Source organism: Panthera leo, chromosome E2 (genome assembly GCF_018350215.1).
Source record: "Panthera leo isolate Ple1 chromosome E2, P.leo_Ple1_pat1.1, whole genome shotgun sequence".
In the NCBI taxonomy this organism is placed as follows: domain Eukaryota; kingdom Metazoa; phylum Chordata; class Mammalia; order Carnivora; family Felidae; genus Panthera; species Panthera leo.
This window is the reverse complement of record NC_056693.1, coordinates 12,712,313-12,721,477: the sequence shown is the minus strand read 5'-3', so window position 1 is coordinate 12,721,477 and position 9,165 is coordinate 12,712,313. Positions and strand designations below refer to the sequence as shown.

The 9,165-nt window shown below is 54.5% G+C and overlaps 1 protein-coding gene across 1 annotated transcript; it reads left to right on the top strand.

The window, feature by feature from the left end:
• Nucleotides 1-60: 60 nt before the first annotated feature.
• On the top strand, nt 61-5,112 carry LOC122208408 (phospholipase A2 inhibitor and LY6/PLAUR domain containing). Its single transcript, XM_042919442.1, has 6 exons — nt 61-664; nt 1,049-1,188; nt 2,181-2,297; nt 4,122-4,274; nt 4,496-4,639; nt 4,821-5,112. Exons 1-6 carry the CDS (start codon nt 582-584, stop codon nt 4,973-4,975), a joined length of 792 nt encoding a protein of 263 aa, XP_042775376.1. The 5' UTR covers nt 61-581; the 3' UTR covers nt 4,976-5,112.
• Nucleotides 5,113-9,165: the final 4,053 nt, after the last annotated feature.

Genomic DNA, 9,165 nt, shown 5'->3' with positions numbered 1-9,165 from the left:
GCCCCTCCTCCCGGTGACGTTCACTCCTTGCTTTCTGGGCGCCTGGCAACAGGAGCGGCCTCCGGGATTGGCCCCTAGAAGAAATTCGCCATTCTCATTGGACAATGCAGTCACCGCCCAAACCGAAGGCTTAGAAATCTAGAGGGCGCAAACCCGAGTCGATTTTCTTAGGGAGTCTGGAGCCTACCTCAGCGGGATCCTCTCCACCAGTTCCTGCGGTTACGCTCTTCCCTGCTACCCTCACACCATGCGCGCGCGCGCACACACACACACACACACACACACACACACGCGCGAACAAAATCTCCGATCTCTCCAGGGTTATGCCCGAGGCCAAGAGAGAGTGCGTCAAGGACCTACATAAGACACAAAGCACGCATTCAAACCAGATCCACACACGGAGCCTAGAGTGCTTCCACCCATGCCTCAGTTTTCCAATATGTGACCTGTGGGCATCTGTCGCCTACCACACCCGCCCCTGACCGCTGACAGGCATCCCTCTGTTTGGTCCCTGTGAGACCTAGGGGTGCAGCCCCAGGCAGGATCAGAGCTGGGGACAGCCCAAACACAAGACAGGGAATATGAGCCAAGCACACGAAGAAGGAAGAGAAACAGGGCGCCCAGGCCCCCGCAGAACGAGCCGGGACATGCTGGGCGCTCCCAGGTAGGGCCTCACCCACGCTGGGTAACTCCTTGGAAAGAGAGAGAAGAGAGGGGATCTCAGTCCTCCTAGCAGCCACTCTACACCTACAGGAAATCAAGTGACCCAACTCTGACCTTGGGCTTCAGGCCAGAAAAAAAAAGGCGGGGGGGGGGGGGGGGGGGGGGGGGAGAAGGGCCATGAGAATGTGAGAAAACAGGAAAGTGACCTTCTGGGTCCTGATGGAAGAGGGGGCTAGAAGCCCAGACTCCTGGGGTCCCTGTGGAGCAGGGGGCTGAGCATGAAATGCCCATGTCCCTTTTGAATTCTGGTTCCATATCCCCAACCCAGAGCCACGAAGGCCCGCCCTGAGATCTTACCTCAGCTATTTCTCACCCCGGGGTGAAGGTGGATACAGACCCGCCCCTCCTCAGTTCCCTATAAGGGCCGGGGACCCAGGACTGCAGGTTCACTCATCATGAGGGCTTCCATGAAACCGGGGAACTTCTTGCTGGCCTTCACTCTGCTCTGCACCCTCCTAGGTCTGGGTAAGTGAGAAGGGGTGTGGACCATGAGGACCGTGAGAGAGAGCACTCAGCACGGTCCTTGAGGGGGAAAGTGGAGGTGTCCTGGGAATGCAGACTCATGGTGAAGGCAGAGGCTAAAGGAAGAGAAAGCCTGGGGCCCCAAAGGAGAAGCTCATGTGGTCGACTCCCTGGGGGAGCTTGGGGGGGCTCTGAATCCTCTATCCCCCCCCCCCCCCCAGGCAGGGCCTTGAAATAAGACATATGAATCTAGGAAATTGGATGAGAGCATGATTAGAAATGGAAATCTAAAAAAAAAAAAAAAAAAAAAAAACCAAAAAACCATGGGAAGAAGGCATGGAGGACAGACTTCCTTTGTCCCTGGACTCTACAGAATTCAGACCCCCAGCCCCTCCTCCCTTAGATTCAGGAGTTCTAACAAGCCCCACCTTTCCCAGGACCCAGGTAGGTGTCTGGGCCCCGAGTTGTGTCTTCTTTTAGGACCAAGGAGTCCATGCCCTCAGCCCTCCTGGTCCTGACTCTCCCTTCTTGATCTGGGATGAAGACCCCAGCCTCGGGTTCCCCTGCCTGAGCTCCTGCCACCTCCAAGACCTACATCTGGTCTTGCGTGCAAGAAACAGCTGGACCTGAAGCTTCCCAAAGCCCATGGAAACCTTCGCCAGGATCCCTCCCTGTCCCCGAGCTTTCTCAGGAGTCCCTAGCATCCCAAGTCCCCAGCCTTATAATTAGGTAAACAGGCTCCCTGGTGGAGTCGCTTCCCGCCCGTGGAAGCAGCTTTGCTGGCATCACCACCGCGTCCCAGCCAGAGCAGTGGACATTTCCCTGGACAGCGGTCAGTGCCCCACCCATGAGCAATTAGAGAGACACCTGTCCCTCCTCCCTCAGGACTCCAAACCCGGTCCCCTGTGCCTCCATCTCCCTCTGGACTCTGAAGTCGAACCCGTGCTCCGCTGACCACACCCCTCATGACTACAGCCTGGCTCTCTACACCGCAGGGTGCCCACTGAGCTGTGAAGTGTGCAGGGGCTCCGGGCCCACGTGCAGCGGAAAAATGAAGGCTTGCGAGGCCGGCAAGGACGCATGCGTGGTCGTGGTGGGGGAGTCCTGCACAAGTATGACAGCCTGGTGTCCCACCCTGGGGAGGGGGTTGTGCCTTCAAGGGTAGAAGATAGCGCCACATCAGGGAGGGACCGTCACGGTCACGGTTCTGGTGGTGGGAGGTCAGGGAAGAGGGAAAGACTGTCTGGAGGTGGTGGGTGGAAAAAAGCGAAGTCAATGGGATGATGGGAGCCATTGTTGTCAGGGATTTCTGAAAAGGGGACTCTCCAAAATATTAGATGGTGGGTGGGGGGCAGATATAGAGACTTTCTTAGGCAGGAGGGGGTGAGGAAAGGAAAGGACACAGGGGAACAGGACTGGTGAGGGGTAAGTAATAGGCAGGAGGTAGAATGGAAGGGGAGGAGGAATCGAAGAGAAGAGGCTGGGGTGGGTCTGGAAGAATGTGATCAGGTTGACCGCTTTGGGTGAGAGGGAGGAACCGTCCAAAATACCAGGGGATGGCTGGGGTGGTGCGGGCTGGAAGGGACCATTCCTTTTTTTTCTTTCTTTTCTTCTTCTTCTTCTTCTTCTTCTTCTTCTTCTTCTTCTTCTTCTTTTAATGTCTATCTACCTTTGAGAGAGAAAGAGACAGAGCACGAGCGGGGGAGGGACAGAGAGAGAGGGAGACACAGAATCCGAAGCAGGCTCCAGGCTCTGAGCTGTCAGCACAGAGCCCGACAGGGGCTCGAACTCACGGACCATGAGATCATGACTTGAGCCGAAGTGGGAAGCTTAACCGACTGAGCCACCCAGGCACCTGGGAAAGGGACCATTCCTGACAGGAGGAGGTGATAAGACACCAAGGTAGAGGAAGAGACATAAAAGGGACCGTGCCAGGCAGGAGAGGAAAGATAACCCTGAAGTATGGAGCAAATCGTCAGGAAGAAAGGTAGAGATAGAGAGCCGGAGGCAGATGGGTGACATGGGAGAAGGCATGACTTTAATGGAAGCGACCGTCCCAGACCTGAGGAAGGTTGGGGAGAAGGGGAGCGATGGAGTGTTGATTCAAAGCTGAGGAGAGGGGATGGGGCTGGGGCAGGAGATGAAGGCCGCCAGGAGGGTAGGAAGAAGCCACCCCTACCGGTGTGGGGTGTGTGTAAGGAGGGTGAGACAGAGGGTGGTGGTGTTGGCAGGTGGGCCAAAGGACACAAAGGGCTTGAAGAAACCACCCCAGGCATACCTGAGGGAGATCAGACCCTGAGGTTGGAGGGAGAGGAAGGTGGGAAAAGCCCTTCGGGGGTGAAGAGGAAAATCCTTGGATTGGAATGGAAGAGACCACCACACGGTGGGGAGGGGGAAGGCCACGAAGACTGGAAGAGACCACTGCAGGCAAGGCTGGGGGTAGCCAGGGAGGGAGGCGAGAGACCACTTTAGAGGATATGGGTGTTGCAGGGTAGGGGTTGGGTGGCCTCCCAGGGTTTGTTGGAAGGGATTTGGAAGGTGGGAGGGAGGGCGAAGGTGAAGAGGCCTGGAAGAGACAGTTTCACACAAGCATGGGGGTAGCCAAAGACGCTTTGGGGCAGGGACCCTTGGAGGATGGCAGAATGGGGCTGGGCGGAAGGGCCCAAGTCAGGCTTGGCAGTGGGGAGCTGAAAGAGACCCTCCAGGTTGGGGGCTAGGATAATGGGGTGGCGGGGGGCCGGGGGGCGGGGGCGTCACCTAATAAACGACTCCAGACCGGATCCCAGGTAGCTAAAGGGGCATGGCTTTGGGGCGCCGGAAGAGACCACTCTAGGCAGTGGCGGGGGTTGGGAGAGACCCCGAGGCCGGGGTCCACGCCAGAGCGGGGTCAGCGGGCGCTGCCGGAGCCCTCCCTTCCTGTCCCGCGTCCTTCACAGAGGGCCGCCACGCGGTGAACACCTACAAGGCCTGCATGAAGTACAGCGACTGCTACTCGGGATTCGTGTCCACCACGATGGGCCCCAAAGACTACATGGTGTCCAACACGCGCTGCTGCCAGAGCGACGGCTGCAACCAGGGCTCGGTGCCCCGTAAGTGCCAGCCCCGCATCGGGAGTCGCTTCCAGCTCGCCCCAAGAGCCCGCGGTGTGTGCTCTGCCCCGCATGGGGGCACCTTGCTTGCTGCGACCCTGTTTCCTTACGGCCAAATGCAGCGTCCGTCATCCATTGGCAACCCGTGTTCCCCAGGGGTGTTGTGAGGTGAGGGAAGGGTTGAGTCGTCCCCCTGCTTCTCACGCGCCACTCATCCCCAGCTCCCCAGAACAATCGTACGGAGAACGGCCTCCAGTGCCCGGCCTGCATCGCGCCCTTTCAGGAGACATGCCCCGGGACCCAGGCAGCCCGCTGCGTTGGCCAGGAAACCCACTGCGTCTACTTCGCTGGCAACGTGCAGGCCGGTGAGGGGAACCCGGATCTCTAGAGGGGGCGGGGGCCCCAGAACTGGAGGCCCATACTTCCAGGCTCTAGGGGAGATAGTGGCTCCAGGTTCCTGGGTGAGGACAGGGGTGGGGGAGGGAGGACGGGGTCATGAGGAAGGAGGAGTTAGGGGCCGACTCCATTCTGAAACCCCCTTCCCAGGTCTCATCACCCCCAAATTTGCCACTCGGGGCTGTGCTACGGAGAGTGCCTGCTTCGCCAAGGCCGGGGCGCAGGTGCCTTCAGCCTCTTATCTGTACTTCCTCCGCCGAGCAGACTGCCTTCCAGCCCGCCAGGCCCCTAGCAGGGCGGAGTAAAGCGCTGAGGATTATGTGGCTTGAAGTCTCCCTTTGTCCTCAGTCTACACCTGCCCATGTGCCTATAAATTAAACAGGTTAACAAAGCAAGCCCGAGTTCTTGTGATGTGATGCATCTCAGGAAGCGAGGGTGCAGAAAGCAAGGGTCTTAACCCTTGCAAACCCTCTCTTTGCAAGGAAGGGAGAGAAGATCCCACCATTTATTACAGGATTCCTCCCCGCTGGGCCCCTGTGCAGTGTTCTCCGTGCTGTACCTCATTTCATAACCCCAACGACTGTGTGAACTTGATATTACTATCCCCATTTTACAGATGAACAAACTGAGGCACGGGTTGTGTGGCCATTTGTTTTGGGGCAAACCTCTAGGGAGGGTCAGACCCCAGAGTCCATGATCACCTCTCCTGATTAACCCTCTCCCTCTTTTTGCCCGTTTTCACATCTGCAAAACGTGGGTATTAATAGTAATAACCTCATTGGGTTGTTGCATCAAATGAAAGAAAAGCAAAAAAAGCACTTAGTGCAGTGCCTGGCACCTTTATGACAATGTCGGTTCTGGAAACGATACATCTGTAAATAATAATCATCGGAACAGCTGCTTCTTAATGAGTGCCCATTACCTGGAAGGTGCTAAGCATTGTCATCAATCAGTATGCTGCAGTAACACACAAGTCCCTAATTTCAGTGGTTTAAAGCAACCAAGTTGTATTAGTCGACTAATGCTGGAGTAACGCTGTGTAACAAACCATCCCCAAACCGAGCCACAAACAACAAGCATTCTTCTTGCTGAGGGTTTGTGGGTGGCTGGGGTAGCTCTGCTTCTGGCCGTGTATTAGCTGGTTTGGCTCCAGTTGGGGAGGATTCAAATTCTGGGATCAATGGCTCCCTGGCTAACGCTCTGACAGCAGGCACAGGAGCACAGTAACCAAGTGCATTAAAAGCCCCTGCTGAGGTCAGGTGTGCTAACATTCCACTGATTGAAGGCAATCCTGTGGTCAAAGCCAACATCAACCAGGCAAGGAGGTGTACTACCCTTCCGGTGGGAGGGAGAAGAGTAGGATTTGTCGAACAAGTCCCCACTCACAAATAGTCGCTTCCCCCCGACCCTCCATGTCTAGCACCGTCCACGGGGTGTTCTGCTCGTGGTAATCATAGAGCATCCTCCAGCTCGAGCGTTGCTGATTTCTGTGCACCGGAAAAGTCTCACACGGGTGATTAAATGCCGTGACCCAGAAATGACTTGACACAACTCATGGGATGGAGCTAATCACATGGCCCCCAAGCCCCACGGGGGGCTAGGAAGTCGCTCCCCAGTGTGGACATATCTTGTAAAAGGCACGAAGCTGCCACGGCCCCCTAGCAGGTGTTTCTCATTTTCTCTTCATAAAGACTCCCTGTGATATAGGGACTGTTATTCTCGGCCCTGTTTTCAGAAGAATCTGAGGCTCAGACGCGGGATGTTACACGCAACTACAAAGTGGCAGAGCTTAAGATTTGATCACCGGGTCGTGTTGAGGGGGAGAAGGGACCACAGCACAGAGGGAACAGGCCCGCATCGGTAATCTTTGGCTGTATCTTTATACATCGAACCACTCCAAAACTTCGTTGCTTTGAACAATCGCCTTTTATTTAGCTCATGATTCCGCAATTTGGTCTGGGATCAGCTGGGTGGTTCTTCTGCTGGGTGCGGCTCCTGTCGGCTTGGCAGCTCGGTTTCGGAGGGTTGGCTGGCTGGCGGTGGGGGTGTCAAGGCTGACTGGGCCACCTGGCCTCTACTCACCCAGCAGGTTAGCCTGGACTTGGTGTCCCAGTGGTGGAAGGGATTCCAAGGGCGGTGAGAGAGGAACCCCTGTATGTGAGCCCTTTCTAAGCCCCTGCTTTATCGCGTTTGCTGTTGTTCCTGTGATCAGGCAAATCACACGGCCAGGTTTCGAGTCAGGAGGACGGACTCTGCAAGGACACAGCTACAGAGAAGCTGAACAAATTGGAGGCATTAATGGGCCAAGCTGCTTCCAGAGCTAGGATGCTTTACTGTCACAAGCTCCTAAGGTCTAAATGTCGTTTTTTCCACCTCCATTCTCCTCTCCCCCACTCCCAGGGTGGCAAAACTCAGGCACAGGAGTCTTTGGGTTCCAGCTCAAGGGGTTCTTTCCCATACAGACCTTCACCATCCCTCCTCTCCCAGGGCTCAGGAGTCCCCACCCTTGGTCCCTTTCTCCGTCAGACCCAGTACTATCTCCAGCCCCTTCCTCAGACCCAAGCAAAATCCCAAGCATCTTCCTACCCCTTCAAACCCTCAAAGGAGAGACAACACAGTGGGATTTCTACTCGTCTTTATTCACTCCTGCAAGAAAGCACCACAGGCCAACCACACCCTTGATTAGCCCTCCATGGTTCCCCACCCCAATGGATACAAGTGTCTTCATCATAACCCGGAAATATCTGAAACTCAGCTAAGGTGATGAGATTGTCTCTTCAAGTTTTTTGTTTTGTGCCTATTCTGCTTCTGGCAATGGCAACGCCAAGACTCAGCATACATTTCCTTGAATTCTTGCCTTCGAGGGTTTTCCAGCCAGAAGTAGGATGTAGACACGCCCCACGGGGAGCCAGCAATCAGTTCTCAAGGGAGTCTTAGTCTTTTCTGCTTGGATGCTACCCGGGACACATGCCTCACTGGCCACCTTATGCCTCCCACCAAAAGTCATAATTTAAAAGACAACCACCCTCCAGATTAGTCACGACGCCCAACCCGTGGCGATACACGATGATACAGACACAATCAGCACTCCCCGACAGAGACACAGGCAAATGGAATTGGGTCTTGCTTCCTCAGATAGGATCTCTGGCACGATCCCCATTGGCATGGGGGCAGAGGGAGTTTGGAGTAGCGAGGCACAGGGCAGAGGTGTCAGGTGAGAGTGGCAGAAAGAGGACACTCTGTGAGCAAAGGCATTCTGGGTGTGAGACAGGCGCCTAGACTAGAGTCGGCTCAGCCTGGGGCTGGAGGCATGGACCAGACTCACATTTGAGCTCCCAGTGGGCCAGGCTTCTCCAGAGGGCTGCAGTAGGCTGACCTGTGTGTGTGTGCACATCTGTACACACACTATTCTTAGTTACCCCGTGAGGTAGATGCCACTTGCTCAGGGACTTGCCCAAGGTCACCCCAATGTCAGCAGGGCTGTCTGACCCTGGAGCTATGCTAATGGGATTTCCTGGGATAATGCAAGTGTTCCAGGTCATATGGCTACTGAACACTGGAAACGGGGTTCGTGGCACTGAGAAAGCGAGTTTTAGATTTCATTTACTTTTCATTAAAAATTGATACACGTCTCCGTTGCTGGAAGACCGTTCAGTATCAGTGGGACAACTTGGGGACGTGGATCCATTTCTCCAACAACACATTTTAGGAAAGCTAAACAGAACTATTTCTGATGAAAATTTCTGAACGAGATGTGCTGGAAGTGTAAAATACCAGATTTCAAAGATAGCATAAAAGGATATAAAATGTGTCTTTCTTTTCTATATGGACTACATGTTGAAATCATATTTTGGATATACTGGGTTAAGTAAAACATATTCTCAGTAGTTTGACCCTGTCTCCTTTTACCTTCCCTTTTTTTTTTTTTTAATTTTTTTAACATTTATTTTTGAGAGAGAGAGAGAGAGAGAGAGAGAAAGAAAGAGAGACCCAGACCCAGAATCCGAAGCAGGCTCCAGGCTCTGAGCTGTCAGCACAGAGCCCATGTGGGGCTTGAACTCACAAACTGTGAGATCATGACCTGAGCTGAAGTCAGATACTTAACCGACTAAGCCACTCAGGCATCCCTCCTTTTACCTTTCTAATGTGGCTGCCAGACAATTTCAAATGATCGATGTGGCTCACACCGTTTCTATAGGACAGCACTGCTTTCCTCTCCTGCGTTCCCACGGCTGGCACGTGAGACTGAGAGACAGTGTGGTATTGGAGATTACAGACCGGAAGCCATTCAGTATCTCATCTCGGCCAGGCCATCTCAACTTTTTTTTTTTTAATGTTTCTTTTTGAGACAGACAGCGTGAGCAGGAGAGGGGCAGAGAGAGAGAGAATCCCACACGGTCTCCCGCTATCAGTGCAGAGCCTGATGCGGGGGCTGAACTCACGAACCATGAGTTCATGACCTGAGCCGAAATCAAGAGTCGGACGCTCAACTGAC

Excerpts from the sequence above, each read along its gene's own strand:
- LOC122208408 (XM_042919442.1), top strand. The coding sequence starts at position 582 with ATGAGCCAAGCACACGAAGAAGGAAGAGAAACAGGGCGCCCAGGCCCC. Across the intron at positions 665-1,048 it reads GACATGCTGGGCGCTCCCAG|GTGGATACAGACCCGCCCCT; the intron begins GTAGGGCCTCAC and ends CCCGGGGTGAAG. Across the intron at positions 4,275-4,495 it reads CAACCAGGGCTCGGTGCCCC|CTCCCCAGAACAATCGTACG; the intron begins GTAAGTGCCAGC and ends ACTCATCCCCAG.